Source organism: Solea solea, chromosome 15 (genome assembly GCF_958295425.1).
Source record: "Solea solea chromosome 15, fSolSol10.1, whole genome shotgun sequence".
NCBI classification, from domain to species: domain Eukaryota; kingdom Metazoa; phylum Chordata; class Actinopteri; order Pleuronectiformes; family Soleidae; genus Solea; species Solea solea.
In genome coordinates, this window is record NC_081148.1 from 8,344,996 (window position 1) to 8,363,335 (window position 18,340).

At 40.4% G+C, this 18,340-nt stretch overlaps 3 protein-coding genes across 4 annotated transcripts; 1 reads left to right on the forward strand and 2 right to left on the reverse strand.

Annotated features, from left to right (window-relative positions):
* Positions 1-66: 66 nt before the first annotated feature.
* Positions 67-2,742, reverse strand: pno1 (partner of NOB1 homolog). Its single transcript, XM_058651200.1, has 7 exons — positions 2,429-2,742; positions 1,407-1,553; positions 1,215-1,298; positions 976-1,036; positions 751-868; positions 397-467; positions 67-305 (listed from the first exon to the last, which is right to left on the reverse strand). The coding sequence occupies exons 1-7, from the start codon at positions 2,624-2,626 to the stop codon at positions 238-240; spliced, it is 747 nt and encodes a 248-aa protein (XP_058507183.1). The 5' UTR covers positions 2,627-2,742; the 3' UTR covers positions 67-237.
* A 180-nt stretch (positions 2,743-2,922) lies between these two features.
* Positions 2,923-10,098, forward strand: dnaaf10 (dynein axonemal assembly factor 10). 2 transcript variants are annotated; one of them, XM_058651197.1, is made up of 9 exons: positions 2,923-3,043; positions 3,450-3,846; positions 5,329-5,429; positions 5,594-5,724; positions 5,835-5,936; positions 6,219-6,334; positions 6,970-7,104; positions 9,115-9,212; positions 9,311-10,098. In XM_058651197.1, exons 2-9 carry the CDS (start codon positions 3,661-3,663, stop codon positions 9,516-9,518), a joined length of 1,077 nt encoding a protein of 358 aa, XP_058507180.1. In that variant the 5' UTR covers positions 2,923-3,043; positions 3,450-3,660; the 3' UTR covers positions 9,519-10,098. The 2 variants fall into 2 exon arrangements, with proteins under 2 accessions (XP_058507180.1, XP_058507181.1); XM_058651198.1 differs by lacking the exon at positions 2,923-3,043 and having other exon boundaries at positions 3,381-3,846.
* An 85-nt stretch (positions 10,099-10,183) lies between these two features.
* LOC131473730 (uncharacterized) lies at positions 10,184-17,662 on the reverse strand. The gene is made up of 12 exons (XM_058651196.1): positions 17,368-17,662; positions 16,934-17,155; positions 16,487-16,695; positions 16,141-16,263; positions 15,593-15,730; positions 15,206-15,455; positions 14,314-14,515; positions 13,625-13,859; positions 13,245-13,375; positions 12,409-12,569; positions 11,452-11,674; positions 10,184-10,323 (listed from the first exon to the last, which is right to left on the reverse strand). Exons 1-12 carry the CDS (start codon positions 17,551-17,553, stop codon positions 10,184-10,186), a joined length of 2,220 nt encoding a protein of 739 aa, XP_058507179.1. The 5' UTR covers positions 17,554-17,662.
* Between the last annotated feature and the right edge of the window lie 678 nt (positions 17,663-18,340).

Sequence of the window (18,340 nt, forward strand, 5' to 3'; positions counted from 1 at the left end):
TCTCATTTTCCATCCCACTTTTTCTCGTGTTGCTATTCAGGACACACATAGACTTGTGGAACTCCATCCTGAGCAGATTTTGTTTTATTTACACAAATTCACCAAATACTTGCATTCTGTTCATGGTTTTGTCATAGCACTTTGCATTAACAGTCTGCTGATCAACACGGATCAAAATGGTTATCCCACCAGCCACTGGAGGAAGGGATAAATACGAATACAGCAGCCAGTCAGACTTCAGAATCTCTCAGCAGCCCTGCTCGCCACCACTCTGATGTTGCCATAGACCTTTGAAGGTGGACTTCCTGTAAGGGCAAAAGCATTTGAAGGTCACAACAAATTGATTCAATCAGAGTTTCAAATATCACAACCGTGATTCACTATTTAAAGTCTTACCCAAGATTAAGTTACAAATTGCTGTCCGTGCCATCTTGATATTCTGGAAAGACCCCAATATGTGAACTTTTCTGTTGAGAGACATTAAAAATATGTTAATTAGAGAAATCAGGCTGCAGGTAAACAACACTGATTACGAGTACAACTCCAGCGTGGGGTCGAGAGAGGGACAAACGCACAGTAAAGTTAAATCAAACTAAAAAAAACTATCATTTTGTTGTGTGATGCCCAAAAGAGTGCATGACGAGGGCAAAAACAAAATTATAATTTTTCTGGTTCTTCTAACCGAAACTGCAGTGAGACTCGAATAAAAAAGTGATTTGAGTTTTATTGAATTTTATTTAGGATGCTTACGTGTCTGCAAGTACAATACGAGTCTTTGTGACATTTTCAATTGTGAATTTCGTTTTCCCTCCCTTCCCTGCGATTCTTCCAATGGCTCTGGATAAATGGTCTCCCTTCAGAGGTTTCACTACCAGGAGAGAATACACAAGACAATAATTACACACCAGGGGATTTACTTAATTTAGCAAATGTTTTTCAAAACAGACAGAAGGCACCATGTTGCGGCCGTCTTACCGTCAGTGACATCGAAGCTTTCCAAGAAAAGCTCGTCTAACCTGATAAGAGCAAGGGCATCCTGGGAAGATAGAGTGTGATGTCACATATCAGGCACATTCCTGAAACATCCATAATCAAGACACTTCTACCCACTGCCATAGTAATATTCTTAAATAACAGATATATTACTGTATGACTGCTTATCTTAGATCCACATTATTTATTTTAACATGAAAACCAATCATTAGAGTACTTACTTCAACCTCAAATCCTAAAACAAATGCTTTAACAAAATCTGCTGCTTTTGTGAGAGCGCTGATGTCCTCTGTTTCTTTGCATGTCTGAAAGAAGGAAGACATATTGTATAAATCATGGACACAACAATCAATAACAAAGGAAGACATGTTGTTGTAATATCCCCAACCCTTAAAGAGCCTGAAATAACTTACTTTGAGTTCAACGTTTCTAGTTTTGAGGTTGAATCTGACTTGAAGCTGAAGTTTCTCTACGATGGGAGTGAAAATCTTCATCCAGTTATCCTTCAGTGGAGTGTATCTGTGAGCTGGGACAGGGATTTTATGCAGCTGGTCTGGTCCCTGAAACACACACAAGACTATTAAACTGTGTGAAAACACTACTTTACAAAACCTTGTCCTATATCACAAAATGTACAGAATTTAATTAGTTAGTGTTTAACCAAGCTTAAAAGCAGGGCTACAAGTTTTAAGGTTACAACATTTAAATGATTAATTAATGTGAATTAAGTGTATAAAACATCAGAAAAAGGTTCCAGCTCTACTTGAATGTTGTGAAAAGTACAGTAATAGTGTGGATAATGAGTAAAAACATCAGCAACACATGATCATGAGCAAATAAAAAAACAAAACAAAAACACTTAAAAGTTTCTACATTATTGTACTGCTGGAGACAAAAATAAAAACTTAAGTACAGCTGTGTTTTTATGACCACGTTTACACGCTGATTCAGCTTCCCACAGGCAACCCAAAACAATTAACTGGAGTAACAGGTTGATCGGCTACTAGTAATGCATACAGTAATAGATTTATGTGATTTATGTTCTATCTGCCACCTTTGTGTTTAAGTGAGTTTGATGAAGAAATCACTGGGGCTGACACTAGTTGTGTGCATACTCTTACACACAATGCTTTCTACTGTTTTGAATATTTGATATACACTAAAACAAAATTAAAACAAAAAAAAACATGACAACACTAAACTGGTATACATTTACAACAATCTACACAAGCAGAACCACTTTGTGCATGTCACTTTAACTGACTAATCAGTTTGGGGTTCCAGTAAACAGAATTCCTGTTGACATAACATGGCTTAAGAGGAAGAGTGGTTGCGAGATCTCAACAATTAATAATGATGAGTTAAAGTGCTTAAAGAGACAACAGCAGTTTCTACACAAACAGTATAAAAACAACACAAAGAGTAAAGTGTTTACCCGTAATCTGTCGCCTGAAATCGGTGGAAACTGCGGCCGCTTGACGGCCACAGGCTCGTCTGTGTCCATGCCCACTCCATCTTGTTCACGTTTTCGTTTCTGTGTCTTTTTGGACTTCACTTTAGTGAAAGAATCGGTGTCATCTTTACTCTCCGCAGCAGCGGCGGCTTTAGAATCGGTATTTTTGTCAGCGTCCATCGCAAACTGAGACCAGAGACCAAATTAAATCAAATTACGGGGACAAAAGTTGGACAGAAGGACGACACGACTACACGAGGGATATCCTCGTGCGACGGAAAGGACCCAAAGTGCCACATCACTGGTGCCTGTAGAGGAAAAATAATAATATGTGTGTTTTAATTGACAAAAAGAATATCTCAATGGGTTACTAGAGTTGAGTTTGATCAATCAAATATCTAAATATATCCTCTGTAAAGTTCAACGTTTATTTGAATGATCAACATTGTATCAGGCATCTCTTTAGACATCTACTCATTTGTTTTGGTAGCGACACTCTTCTTCGTTGGTGTTTTAGGGCAGTTATCATCTGTAATGTTGCGTTACTGCGTCCTCTTCATTGGTGGTTAGACTTTTTAAATTGTCTTTATGGAGAAAGTAAGTGGCACAAACGTGTTTGTTGAATACTCCTTATTTATGTGGACTCATATTTTTTGTATTTTTGTCTACAAATGTTCGTTCTGTAAATATTATTTGTTTGATCATAGTGATCATATCAAAGTTTGTTGGTGATGTTTTACGGTAATTGACAGGCAGAACTCTGCATGGATTCTGGAATCTGCAGGATTAAATCATACATGAATACTTGTCTTTCCTTGCCTCAATCTCTTTTTGTTCTTTATTTCCTAACGAAGAGGCAAAGATAATAAGAGGGCAGTAATGACACATTTCTGATGTAAAACACTACCGTAAAACACCATTACAGATGCAAACTGCCGTAAAACACTGCGCTGTTGCATTTCAGTCTCTTTCTTTTCTCCAACTCTTCTTTCCTTCTTCTCAGTTCAGACACGAACTTCCTCGCTACAGCTTTACCTGCCTTTGATGTTGAATGGACAGAAAGGAACGACAACAAGGAGGCAGTCGTGCGACAGTAACGATTCCAACTGCCGTAAATCACCATAGAGGAACGAAAACGTCAACAGGAAGGTGCTTTTCATCACTTTCCAAGACAGTATCATCCTCTTTACGGAATATTTCCCTAATCTGCAAACATGTCAACACCTTTGTCGAAGCCTCAGATTATTTCGCACATCCAGAAACGCCTGAACTACACTGTTTTTGACAGTAAATGGATTCCGTGCAGCGCGAAGTTTGTCTGCGTGGGGAACTTTGCGAGAGGAACCGGAGTAATGCAAATATATGAAGTGCAGCAGGGGGAGGCTCAGCTCATTAAAGAGGTAGATAACATGTTAAATATGACACTTGTCTCTGCTCGTATCCCTCCTTTTCGCCTGAGAAATGTATCAATGTGTGTGGCTTGTTTAAGGTTTCTAGAAAAGTCTTGTTTGCTCGTTGTTTCCATAGTAACAGGCAACAAAAGGCTTAAGTGGTGAGAAATGTCAAACATTTTGTAATTTTATAATTACACATGATTCTAGAATACTGTGTTACTGCCTGTATCATCTTGAAAGCCCTGATTAGCAGTAACATGTGTAGTTTTGGTAGAGCACATGGTGGAACAGGAAATATTTAGATTTTTAAAAGCCTTCAAATGTTGGTATGATATTGAGTAACAAAGGAGTTTTATATTTAGATATTTTGAGCAGACTTGATGTGTTCCTGTTCACTTGTCTTTGACACAGGTCAGTTGCTTGAGGGTTTCTCAATCCTGGTCCTAGGAACCCACTGCCCTGCATATTTGTGATGTTCCCTGCTCCAACACACCTGATTCAAATGGTCAGCTAATCAGCAAGCACTGCAGAAGCCTGATAACGACCCATGAATTCGAATCTGGTGTGTTGGAGCAAGGAAACTTCTACAACATGCAGGGCGGTAGGTCCCCAGAACCAGGGTTTGGAAACCCAGAGTTACTCGACATGAACACAGGAAAAGTGGAGAGTTGTGGAAGGGATTGACTGGGGTGAAAAGCTCATTCATTACATTAACAGCTTCTGAAGACTTATGAAGGAAAATAATAATTTTATTTTGACTTTAACTAAGATAAAAATGCCCAGTGTCTGCAAGAGCTGCAGCATCCTGACATGTTAAGTGGGTATGCTACTGCAGATAAAATTTGAGGTAAATCATGCAATTATTTGTAGAAGTTGTGAACTTTGCAGATTATTGATAAGTGAACAATCAGTTGTCACTTTTGGCTGTCAATGGTAATGAAATGTGAAAAATAATATTTTTCACCATAGTTGCGACCCGGTCAGCACAAGGGTGCTTCTGCATGGAGTTTGCGTGTTCTCACCGTGTGTGCATGAGTTTTCTCCAGCTTCTCTGGTTTCCTTCCACAGTCCAAAAATTGCAGATTTTGGGGATTAGCCAAACTGGACACTCTAAATTGATTGTAAGAGTGGATGGTTCTTTATCTCTATACGTGGCCCTGTGATGGACTGGCGAACTGTGTACACTGCCTTTCGCCTTGTGTTAGCAGGGATTGGAACCAGCAACCCTCATGTGGAGGATAAAGAGGTAGAAGATGAATGAATGAAAAATCAGTCCACTTCATTTATTGACTGATTAATTAATGGGTCTGCTCCCATCAACATACTGTATAGCAGTCACCGAAGTACAGCTGCACAAGAGTTGATAGAAACAAGTGTGAAATATTTAGGTATTTAGTCTGTTTAATTTTATCTGGGCAATTGAAGTTAAAAAAAGAAGACATTTTTCCATTTTCACTGGTTTCTCACTGCTCGCATTTTATATTCCAGGTAGAGAAACCTAAACCCATAAAGTGTGCAACATTTGGAGCTGCTTCTCTTCAACAAAGACACATAGCCACTGGGGATTTTGACGGAAATCTTAATATCTGGTATGTCAGTCACACCCAGAAAACAGAATTGTAATGTTATGAATTTAAAGCTATAAAATGTTATGTAATTACTAATGCCTCAGGAGGGATCTCTGACTGAGTTGAAAGGACCCTGTTTTTAAGTCTGCTGGATCATTTAGTGCCAATGTTTCTGTAATTAACAGGAACCTGGAGGTGCCTGAAGTGCCTGTGTACAGTGTAAAGGCCCACAAAGAAATAGTGAACAGTATTGATGGGGTTGGCGGCCTGGGGATTGGTGACGGTGCACCTGAGATAGTCACTGGCAGCAGAGATGGTTTGTTGTTATTTCACAATTTAAGTCTCTATGAAGCCATTTACATTTTATGTTCAAACTCTCATGTTCAACTACTCTGCTAAAACGCTGTTTTCCTCTCTGGGTTCCAGGGACAGTGAAGGTGTGGGATCCCAGGCAGAGGGATTCACCTGTAGTCAACATGGAGCCTGTAGAAGGAGAAACAAAGAGAGACTGTTGGACTGTTGCATTTGGTGAGTGAAATAAGTTTAATCATTTAGTAAGAGAACATCCACAAGTTTTAGATAACCAAGATCAGTGAGTAAATGTTAATCCATGTCCTCAAAAAACTGTTGTTTATTGTCCTAAGAGCTTTTGTGGTATCGCTTTAAAACTTCAAACCGTCTTGGAGTAAAGCTGTCATCTGAATGAGTCTGAAAACAGCCTCTAACCAGTCTGTGCTGCTTTTGTTTATACACTGGTGAGAGATCCTGTATGTGAATTGTATGTTTAAAAAAAATGTAATTGAATTTTAGGTCATGCCTACAATGATCAGGACCGCTGTGTGTGTGCTGGCTATGACAACGGGGACATCAAACTCTTTGACCTGCGGAACATGTCTCTGCGGTGGGAAACCAACATTAAAAATGGGGTAAGGTCATCATCACCTGCAAAATGTGGTCAATCGTGAATTTACTTCTGTCCACGAGTGACATTGCAGCCCCTGTGCGTGTGATTGTACAATAGTTTAAGGGATTTTCTTCTTGACATCTTTAGCCAGTGTGGCACTAACTAAAGTAAACTACAACTTTTTCCAATAAAAAGAGGAATTGAAGCTGACTGCACTATTCAGCCAAATCAACACAAAGACACAAAGAGTCATCCTCATATTGGGAAGTTGTGGTTTTATTAGGATCAACTGTCCAAACATACATTGTTTGTTTTTGCACTGCAACCTACACTCGAAACACACATGAGACAAAATCAGGGACAGGGCCGAGACTGAGTTCCCAGCATCATTTAGACTATATGTGAAACCACAGGGGAAGCCTAAGGTTAACACACACACACACTCCCTTCACATGTCATTCACACAAAGCACTGCACTGATTCCTTTTTATGGAGTCGTCTCTCTTATTCATCACGTCTTGAATGTAGTTAAATCCACCAGGAGTCATAATGTCCATTTCAACACTTTGACTTATGTGGAAAAACTGGTGGTGAAGCTGTTCCCACGTGCTAAATATCCCAGGGAGTGACTGTTATTTTTTCTGATGTCATGAGCAGGTATGCTGTGTGGAGTTTGACAGGAAAGACATCAACATGAACAAGCTGGTGGCGACGTCCCTCGAGGGAAAGTTCCACATCTTTGACATGAGGACCCAGCACCCCACCAAGGGCTTTGCCTCCGTTTCAGAAAAGGTAATTGACCTGGGAGTCGGACGGATTGGTTTGGCTCTGACACATGGAAAAAATGTCAAAAGATGATTATCGTTATTGTTGCTTTTACATTTGTGTGGTACAGAGGGGAGTAGGGGCACCGTTTTCACAGCTGGAAGAGTTTGTGGTCGTGTTTGTCTAACTTTCTCTGCGGCTTTGCGACACTAGGCCAAAAATGACACTGAGGGGAGAGGTGTGTGACTTTGTGGGAAAATGGTAGAAAAACACACTTAAACTGGCATTAGTGCACACACACACACACACACACACACACATACACACACAACCATGCTGGGTGTTTGCCAGGTCTGAGAGATCAGAGGCCTGTACTACCTCCTCTAAATATTTGTCCAGTTTTTCACAGCAATCAACAGACAGTACATCCATGTTTAAGACCATGAATCATAAGGTTCCGCCCCATATTTTTCATCTCAAACTAAATATTTATGCAGCTCAACAGAGAAGCGTCAATAGAGGCTGAAGCATTGGATTTATAATTAGAGCAATCAACTTCATTAACATCAACTAATTAGATTATCAGTTCTCTAATTTCTGTTTCATACAAGTATTTTTTTAGAGTTCTGTTATTTTATGATCCAAACAATTAACGTATTATTCAAGACAATAATAGACGGATTGATAAATCATGAAATAATCCAAAAACACAGCAGTTAAGATTTAAATTTACAGCAAGTTTATTTTAAAGGCTTCATTTGCTGTTTTTGTAAGTATGACGCACAACCAGAATGTTTGTTGAAATTTGGTACAGTGGTTTCTGTCAACTCATCAATGTGTGTCACCTGTTTGTTTGTTTATTTATTTATTTATTCATTCATTCATTCATTCATTCATTTATTTATTATTATCATTAGTATAATTAGTAGTACTAACAGCCACTCTCACAAGCAGACAGGTCCGCCTCTTAGTGGAGTTCTGGCTCTTGATTAGATAAAATGTTAGATGGAAAATGTTCTCCAACATTTTCTGTCAGACCCATGAGACTGAAAGACACAATATATTATTTAAATCAAAGTACATCACTGAGAGCAATTTCAAGTTAAAGCTGCAGCGTGTAACATTTGGTGCTCTGTTGTTGTTGACGTTATTCTGCCTGTGTTTGGTCTTGATGGAGAGAGAGGATGTAAATGAATCGGACCAACATCCTACATTTCTTAATTATCAGCATTTGCTGATATTAATTAATCAGCTATTTTTTGTACTTCAGCTCAATTTTGCTGGTTTTTTTTCATCCAAAAGCTTTGTTTTATTTCATATATTTAATATGTAGTTCATACATTGTTTTTATTGAAAATACTGTATGTGTAAAATGTAGATTGTAGGGACACCAGTGTTGTTAAATAACCTGTTACTGAGTTTAGAAGTTAAGCAATTATTTTCTATTTCTAGTTTTCATTTAACAATCATATTTTGTCAGATGGAGGAAGAAAGACAATCAGCATCAATTATCTGCCATTAACTGCCCTGGTTTTTAAAACTCAGCATTTACCTCTATCTTGTGTCCTGCGTCCTTGATCACAAAATGGCTGCTGTTAATCTGACCTGACTGCAGCAGTGTTTGTGTGTACACAGCAGCAGCACAAGGACGGGCGGGGACGACAAGTACTTATACCGTCAATCTGCTGATTGACTGAGTTTTTTTTTGAGCAATAGAATTCACTTCTGAAACTTCTGTCTCATCAAACGTCACACTGTTACAGTGTTGCCGTCTGTCTTGATGTAAAAAACCTTTTTTTAATATATATATATATATATATATATATATATATATATATATATCCCCCATTTTTCATTGGACAGTTTGAATGTGATGGATTTTTGTTTATATGTAAAAGTTATGCACAACATTTTTAAGGTCAGCACCAAAGAAAGTATATAAAGGATAAGAACAAGACCACACTATATAACCCTAATGTGAGTAAAGTAGTTTTGCAAGAGGTTTGGAAAGTAAATGATCCCCCTTCTGTGTTTTAGGCTCATAAGTCGACCATCTGGCAGGTGAGACATTTGCCCCAAAACAGAGAAATCTTTATGACGGCAGGCGGAGCAGGAAACCTACACTTGTGGAAATAGTAAGTAGCTGTTTGTAGTATGCTGGACTATAATAGCATTTTGTTCCATTTCAATGATCATGATCTGTGAAATATTTGCTCGTTATTTCGTGTTACAGCGAATATCCTGCCAAGCGAAGCAAGAAGGACTCGGATGGCGTGGATGTGGGCGTCGCCGGCACAGTCAACCTCTTACAGAACGTCACGTTGTCCACGCAGCCAATCGCCAGCCTGGACTGGAATCCAGACAAGCAGGGCCTGCTTTTGTGTTCAGGCTTTGACCAGACTGTCCGCGTGCACATCGTCACCAAACTCAACTTGGTGTGAACAAGTCAGCGACGACAAAGACTGGTGGTCTGTGCAGCCCAACACAAAACAACACATGCCTACAGAGATTGAGTGAGTTCTTTGTGGTTTAGGAAAGCAAACGTCACAATAACTGACTCACAACACTCCTAGACAAACACAACACTTCTTACAAGCATAAATGAAGTTTGTGTACAGGAGGGTGGGGAGGAGGAGAAGCTGATATGAGTGACACATTTTTTTACAACTTGTTCTTAATGGTTGCATTTAGATGCAGACATAAGATTTTCATCTAATTGCAGTAACAATTCAAAATCTACAACACTACCTTTGGTGTGTAAATCATTGCCTTTTAAAGAGGCTCAATTGTTTCCGTGATCATGTTTGCACTGATGATTCCCCGCTGCTGATCTACAGCTTCTAAATCTAAGTTATTTTCATTTTTTGAAGGCTGCTTACTGAAAAAAAGTGTGCTTTTTTTTTTTGTATTGTTTTGCTCAGTTGGTCGAAGTTCTATTCCGGTTTTTGACTTTTGATATGTCGCAACATCTTAGTGTCAACCTTGGTTCAAATTAAATGTGCTTATAAAGTAAAAACAAAAGATTTTCCCAGTGTCATCTATCCAAAATGAAGATCTTAACGTGGATTAATGACACAAAAGGATTAAACCATGATTGCAAACATTATCATATCCAACATTTGAACTTGAAAAAGCCCTGCAGCTCTTCGTCGTCCTCCTGCCTGCCATGCATAGTGGAGTAGACACTTCTCAGCAGGTTGGTCATGGACTTCTCCTCCAGGATGTTGATGTATTTCTCTATGCTGCCTACAAACACAGACAACAGAAATCCAGTTAAAACAAACATCAAATGGTCTTTTGTTTGTGGCATAATAAAAATATAATTATAGACGCTGCATGTGTTTGTACTGTGTGCTTTGTCATGCCATCTATCCGGTCATGGCACCAGTACAATGTGATGCATCTTTATAAATAGCACGTCATGGCATGTCACATGATCCTGGCTGCATGATTTCAATACAATGCTATTAATTAAATATAGTCAAAGAGAACACAGAGCGGCAAGTGAACTGTGGTGAACCAGTGTTTGTTCATAAATTCTGTGTTTGTTGCTTGCTGTTAAGTGTGTAAAGATTTTAGTTTTAACAAAACCCAGATTATCTATAGTACTTTAATGAAATTCTCAACTTGTTATTATCAGTGTTTTGAACAGTTGCAAAGGTTCTGGCACGTCATGCCAATGACTATGTGCAATGGGCCTTTGGCACAACAGCCATTTTGACATGTCTTAGCTGGTAAAATCACAGGTGTGACTGATTACACTAATAAGCTTTGTTCAGTTTATGCAAGTCATGATGGTGTGACTGCGAGCCATCATTCATTTGATCATTTACACCTGTGATTATTCTACTGAGCACTTTCAAAAGAACCCATTGTCTGCTGTTTCCTACATTTATCAACTGCTTGTGTCATGTTGATCAAAATGTCTTACACTGATCCTGTGGTGAATAGCTGAAGCCCCAAAACATCTCGTCACTGGTTCAGTATTAGCAACCTTCAATGGTGAGACTTAAGATTGTAATAAAGGAAAGACTCCTCCTCTCAACCGTCTCCCTTTCGAAGGTGTGTCAGGGAACAATGGTTCACATACCACAGAGGAGGAAGCTTTTGCTTTAAAATGTAAAACTCATGCTGTGGCTGGTTGGTCAGTTTCAGGCTGCTGAAGAAACCGCAGTCCAGAGCAGGGCCACGCCAAGACTACATTAAAAAGGTTTATTCTAAGGCTATGAAAACCTAAAGCAATCGTAGTGTTATTCAAACATACTTGGGCCTTTTTAAATGTAAAAATATTAATCTTTAAGAGAATGTTTTTACTTTGTTTAAGACTACTGTCACTGTGTTGAGTGCACATGTAAAAACAGTAACAGTAATCACTTAGGCCCATGACTTTTCCGTATGCTGCGAGGCTGGGGCCCAGCTGTGGGTGGTAGTACTGCTCCTGTGCCATCAGCAGACGGACGATCTCTCCCGTGATGAAGGCGTCATCGAAGCTTTGCTCGGCCACAGGCTTCAGAGGAAACCTGCAGTACAAGTCCACAGCAGCCAGAGGGTCTGATGGCTCCAGCAGCTGCCCGAGCTCGGCGTAAGCATCATGGACCTAGACGACACGTCATTCAGTAAATGAGGGGAATGGACAGCAGGCTCCATGAATGACAAGTTTACTTTGAGCTCAGTCAGGTTATCCCAACAGCAGTGAGGCATCAGAGACTGAGCAGTCACTGTGCAACAACTCTCAGAAAACATTTGGACATTTAGAAATATTAAGTCTTTACATTTTATTTTAGAGCAGTGATTGCAATTTCCAAATTGTGGGCCACAGCCCCCTGGTGTGCTGTGCAGGTACTGCATGTGGGCTGTGGGAGGTCGTAAAACAAATGGGAAGCTTTCATCTGTAAATTGCAACATCACAAAAGTGAGTAAATCTGACATGATATTACATAAACAATGTATTTTCTTACCTTTTTCAAGGCATAAAAATATTTTTGAGTGAAATTAACTCATCACATTTTACCATATAGCAGTGTAAAGGCCTGATTCGGAAACATTATTTTCTGCCTGTTAATAAAATAAATAACACATTGAATGTTTGTGAGCCGCAGAAGAATTTCAGACTTTAGAACGGGCTGCAACATGCTAAAGAACAGCTGTTTTAGCATATGAGTGCATTAGTGAGTTAATTATCCTTAATATATTTGTTATTTCCAACAAATATTAAATCCACCCAGCTTACAATGCTTTGTTTACCTAGACGCATTATTTTGTTACTTTTGTTTACACCGTTCAAGCACTGAGGAGACGCTTGAAATCTTGATGGAACAGATAACAACTGACCCCTGGTGCCATGACGATGACCTCTCTGTAGAGCTGCTTCGCCTCGTCCTGGGTGTCTGCGGAGTGAGAGAGGGCGCGGGCCAGACCGAGCCGCGAGACGTGAGACCTGCGGTTCATCGGACTGTACACAGGGACTCTGTCCTCCACAGGAGACGCTGTAACTACACACATAAAGTTTAATTAACTCCTTTGACAAACAGAGACACTCCAGCTGTTTGAAAGCATGTTTTTTTTTTTAAACTCACACTACTCGACCGGATTATAGTTTAAACTGAAAGTTCTTGTAAGAAAAATGTACTTTATTGATTATACTTCATTGTCAGAACATGCCTGAAACGTGTCTTGCATCAGCGCAGCTTTGTTTTCAAAAACATGCGGGACAGAAAAAACTATAGACATCAAATTTGACAAAATCCCAGGAACCACAGACACAAACACACACATTACAAAATGAGCAGAAGATGGCGATCAAGGCTTCTCAAAGTTCCATATTTAGTTTTAAGATTGACTGTTGTGGGATCAGTTATTTTGATATCAATCTTTTGTTTGAAATCCTCCATGGAGTAGATTAGGTACATCTGTTGTGGGTCAAATAGCTCATGCATTCACATATTATCACATACAATGAATCATCAACTTTAATCTTGATATTTCTGTCATGCAGCTTTCTGTCATATGTGCATTGGTGTTGTTGACTTCATGTCTAAAAAAAAGACCATCCATACATCGAACAACTTCAAAACAGATAAGTATTCAATTAAAAAAAATCAATGTTACTACTTTAAGGTATAAATGTTTTCAACTGACAATGTCTGTTTTTTGTTTTTTTTGCTTACCCTCTGCTGTCTCAACAGTATCAGGGCAACAAGCTTGTTTAGACTTGTTGGCAGGGAGCTGGGCTTTATTAGTTGAATTGCTGGAGGCTTTAGTTGATCTATCTGGCTTTGCTGCTGCTCCAGCTCTCCCCCTACAGGAAAGAAAACATAACACACAAAGGCACTGAAATACAGAACATTTTATTCGTGCTCATTTATTTTGCTCATTGTTCAAGTAATTCACATTTTCTAATCTTTGACAAAAAAAACAACCTTAAACATTGTTGTGGGGAAACTATCCAAATTGATACAGTATAGCAGTGAACACCACTGGAAACTATCCCTGAATAAGGAGAAGTAAGCAAACAACCACATAACAGGTCTTGGACAGAGTGACTCACCTGGTTGCTGGGGTTTTAGCTGCAGGCCTGGCAACTTTCCCTCCTCTAACAGGGGCTGGAGGTGTAGGAGCAGGAGGTTTGATCACAGCTGCAGTCGCTCGGCCATGACCAGGCCCCCCTCTGCCCCGCCGAGCACCTCTCTTAGCCACACTGGACTCAGAAGGCCCCTTCACGACTTTTGGCTGGGCGATGGCTTGTCTGGCAGCCTCCTGTCGCTCCTGCCACCACCTTTGTTCTGAGCAAAAAGGACGGGATAAATGTGAGCACGAACGTTCATACCTCTAAAGGATATAATCATTATTTAAAGGTCCAGTGTTTCTAAGAGTGAGACTGCATGTTTTAACACATGTAGGATGCCTCTGCTCACGCCTCCCTTTCCCAATCAAGTCAGGAAACTACAGTGGCCGTTGCATACCATAATGGACACTGCCATTCTTTTTTGCTGCTGTTGTACAAGATGGCGGCCACTGTAAAAGCAGACCCTTGCCTAAATACATCTAAATGACTACTAAAACCAAATGCTTTTTGGTCTAAAGCAATTATACACTTATACAAACATGCTTATGTGCCAATAAATAAACCCTCCTAAATGGTACACACTGGACATTTAATGTAAGGTTATGCTTGAACAGCAGTGACTCTCTGCTCCCCAGCTTTGACTCCGACAGACATCACAGACACTGACTCACTGGTCAGCTGCTCAGGTGGCTCCCCATGCTGTCTCCTGCTTTCCAGATCGATGCTGGCCTGGAAGCTGAGGCGGGCGTCCGTTATGGCTTCCTTTGACCTGTCTGAATTTGGGTCATTACCATATTGAGCCAGCTGAGCCAGACCCAGGAGACACAGGGCATAGCTGTCCCGTGGTGTGGTCACTACTGCCAGCTGGCATGTCTATAGAGAGCAGAGAGGGAGATAGAGAGAAGAATGTTCTGTCACGTCATACGTTTAGAGACATAGGACGTTTCCAAACGAAAAATCAGAATAAATGGAGAGGAAGCCTGTGTTTGTCCTGCTGCTAATGTAAAACTGTCTGCTGTAACTAAAAAAAGCTCTGTCTCTAGGTTTATTCAAGACATACACAAGTTTATATACAAGTTTACCTCATTGGAAGCTTGCTAACATATAAAACCAACTTTCAATTACGCCATTCCATTCAAAATGCCAAAGATCGCAGGATTTGACAGACAAAGCCACTCTCGAAGAGAAACCAGCAAACAGAACTGGATACTGTTCGAAAGACATTTGGACCATTACATCTGGAAAGTGCCTTTTTGGCAATGGTTTTATTTTTCAGCACGGCAACGCTCCCCAAACACAGTCCTAATGCAGTGAAATCATATGATAAAACACTGATGGTAATGGATTGAGCTCTGCAGAGTCCAGACCTAGATATTATAGAGCCAGCGTGGAATTATGTGGCCAGAGAAACAAACTTCTTGTATTTTGTGATCTTTTCTTAAAAAAAAGAGATAAAAATGGCTAAAACAACAAAGATAGTGGTGGCACAGTGCAGTGTATGTAGTACTGTTCATTTTGCACACACACACACACACACACAAATATTGAATGTGTCCTCCTCACTTTCTCCTGCATGTCCAGCAGCTCCTGACACGGGGGGATGGACGTGAGGTGTATCAGAGCTGAGAGGGCCTGGCATCTCTTTGCCACCGGGGACTGTCTCTTGATGTCGTCCCCGGCCTGGCGCTCACTTTGCTGGACCAGACTTAGCAGCAGAGCGAAGTGAGCGTCCAGCAGCACCCACTCCAGCTGCCTGCTCACCTCGCCACGACACACGCACTGACTCACACTCTGGGCGGCCAGCACTGCCACACTGATTGTGTGCGTTCCATCGCAAAAAACAGAGGAAATACAGAGTATTCATTCACTGCCTACACATATAGTAAGTAAACTGATTTATACTGTTGCAGATAAAAAACAATCCTACTTAACTTCTGGTTTGTAACGTACGTGTGATAGACCTGTTGGGCGCTCATGGCCTTCGCACACAGTGTGTTTCTCTGCTGCAGTTGGCCCAGTGTGAGAAGCCCTCGCAGGAACTGTGTGTTGAGGCTGGACAGAGTCTCTGATTGATCCTGCTTCACCCAGCTGTAGAGAAAAAAGAAGAAAAACAAAAGACACATGGGCCAAAATACAAATGTCCTTAACAGACTCAAAGATTTCTGTTCTTGTGTACAGACACAACATCAGTCAGTATGTATTTGAAGAAGTCAAATCTGACCTCATGGAGACACATCCTGGATGCATTTTTAATTTGTGAACAGTTGCACTTGAATGTCAGACAAACAGACACAGTCTTTTTGGGAGTTTCTTGCCCAAATTGACATTTTTTCAGTCACTGATGGAGATGATGGTTTGAATATCTAGTATGGATGACACAGCACATAATATCCTCCTGCAGGATTAAACAGAGCATTCTGGCACAGTACAGTTAGACTCATGCCCTCTCCCTCTTTTGCTGAATTCATCCACCTCCACACACACACACACACACACACCTCTTGCTGCAGCGCTGGCTGACAAAGTGCTCCAGTCCCTGTTGCAAGAACAGAGAAGCCTCCTTCTCTGTTTCCTCTGAGGCTTTCTCTTCCTGCTGCAGCAGAGCCAGTCCAGTGAAGAGTCTGAGAAAATGAAGGCGACACAGAGGAGATGTACAGCTCTGACTTTGTGATTCTGCATCTTAGTCCAGGCCCTGTTTACTAAGGTGATCTGCCAAGCTTTGTGTAACATGGTGACTGTAGATTTGTCAGTTTTGCAGCCGTGTTGGGGAGAGCAGGTTGAGAGGTTGGTCAAATTTATCTTACAAATGCACAAATCAGGAAATATATACAACTTCTAAAAGACCTGAGTGCAGGATGCAGGGGACGCAGTGCGAGGCCGCTCTGCAGATGCTGCAGTGCTTCTCGGCTCCTTCCCTGCAGCAGCAGCAGCCTTCCTACATGTAGGTTGTACTCCCAGCTGTCTGGACTGAGAGACCAGGCGTCCAGGTATTTCATCAGAGCTCGGTGGACAGCGCTGTGGTTCTCTTCATCATGCACGGCTAAATTCCGATCCTACACATATAGAGAGGGAGTTCAAATACATCTGCCTTTTAGTTTTTCCACGAGTGCTTTCATTTAAATTTCTTTCCAGAGCTACATAACAATGCAGTACTGAGACATCAATATCTTTCAATTTAAAGTAGTGCAACAACAGAAAATGGTTTTATAAAAATCCACTTTAGTAAACTAGAAGAATAGCGGTTATAATAATATCCTGAGACCTTAGCGATCTACAGTATGATGTAGTAACCTTGCCAGTTTTCTTGGAGAGCCACATGTAGAGAGTCTGAACATAGTCTGCTTTACTGGACTGCCCCTGCTCCTTTAGCTGCTGATACTCTTTATCCAAGGCCTGGAGCTGGTTCTCCACAGTGGGCGTGCCCATGAAACCGTGGAGTTTACACACGGCCAGAATTTCATCCTGACGTGCCGATGATCTGCCATCGCTTAATTCATCTCTGTCCCTGTATGTCTGGAGATGAAAGGAAGAAAAGAAAGGGAGGAAACTAGACATTATATATATATAATTTAATATAAATGGTATATACATATGTATATATATATATATATATATATATACATATACATATATATATATATAAACATATGTGTATGGGAAACTTGAGCATGGTTTGATGAAAAAATCTGAGGAAAGTGTCGGTAGTGTTGGCTTCCTGACACTACCTTCCTCTGAAGGCCGTACATCTCTGTGGCGTAGTACTGTTCCTCCAGAACGAGACCTAACAGGAAGTGGAGTCTGGCCTCTCTGGTGCTCAGTCTGATAGCTGAGGCGTAGTGGCGAGCAGCCTGCTCCAGGCTGTGCAGAGGAGACTGGTCGTCCTCGCACTGCAACACACAGCCTGTGGACATGTGGAAAAGAAACACTGTATATCCTGAAAAGCCTTAAACTCATCATTGAGAGTTTAATATAACTATATTGGTTCTTTTATCACTGTACTTGTTGCTGTGCAGAATAAAGAACAAGACAATTTGAAAAAAAGTGATGCTTCATGCAAATAAATTGAGCTAAAGAGACCAACTTGCTGTTAGACATTTTATGATTTTGATAATCAATCATTTTCACAGTTGATTAATGTAAAAACAACAGGTTCTACATCACGATAAAAAACAGAAGGCCACATTCACTTCAATTGCGGTAAATGTAACAATAACAAGATTTTACTTTCATTTCCGACTGATGAGAGAATCAGAACAAAAAAGGCGAAAACATTTGGTTGCTTCCGTGTGTTTCAATCTCATGAATAGGTCTGTTTAAGCTTCTGTATTAAACAGTGCTCCTGTTTTATTCAAGCACCAACACGTCTTCACTCTCAGTCACTCACCGCACATTGCATAATAATGAAAGACATAATCTCCTATTTGGCTGCCCTCTCTCTCTTTTACTTACAAAGGATTGCACGCATCCTTAGCATGAAATATTCAGAGAGCCTAACTTCCCCTGGAAAGAGCATCGTTTATCTGTCAGACTGCATGGACGCCACAGCATTTATGTACTCGTTATGTTATAAAACATATGGGAAAAAAACACACTTTGTCTACAGTCATTGCCATTTTTATTGGATAAAACAGTGGTTTTAGCTCATGATAAAGGTTCTGAGTGCCTCTCTGTTCCTGTTGTTAAAGGGGAACGTTGCCA

Bases quoted from the DNA above. Each gene is read 5' to 3' on its own strand.
- pno1 (XM_058651200.1), bottom strand. From the start codon at position 2,626: ATGGACGCTGACAAAAATACCGATTCTAAAGCCGCCGCTGCTGCGGAG. The intron at 1,037-1,214 runs GTAAGTACTCTA...CTATCTTCCCAG, and splicing joins TTTTAGGATTTGAGGTTGAA to GATGCCCTTGCTCTTATCAG. The intron at 869-975 runs GTAAGACGGCCG...CTCTCCTGGTAG, and splicing joins AAGCTTCGATGTCACTGACG to TGAAACCTCTGAAGGGAGAC.
- dnaaf10 (XM_058651197.1), top strand. From the start codon at position 3,661: ATGTCAACACCTTTGTCGAAGCCTCAGATTATTTCGCACATCCAGAAA. The intron at 3,847-5,328 runs GTAGATAACATG...TTTATATTCCAG, and splicing joins AGGCTCAGCTCATTAAAGAG to GTAGAGAAACCTAAACCCAT. The intron at 5,430-5,593 runs GTATGTCAGTCA...TGTAATTAACAG, and splicing joins GACGGAAATCTTAATATCTG to GAACCTGGAGGTGCCTGAAG.
- LOC131473730 (XM_058651196.1), bottom strand. From the start codon at position 17,553: ATGTCCACAGGCTGTGTGTTGCAGTGCGAGGACGACCAGTCTCCTCTG. The intron at 15,731-16,140 runs GTGTGTGTGTGT...TTTTCTCTACAG, and splicing joins AGCCAGCGCTGCAGCAAGAG to CTGGGTGAAGCAGGATCAAT. The intron at 12,570-13,244 runs GTAAGCAAAAAA...TTATGTGTGTAG, and splicing joins TACTGTTGAGACAGCAGAGG to TTACAGCGTCTCCTGTGGAG.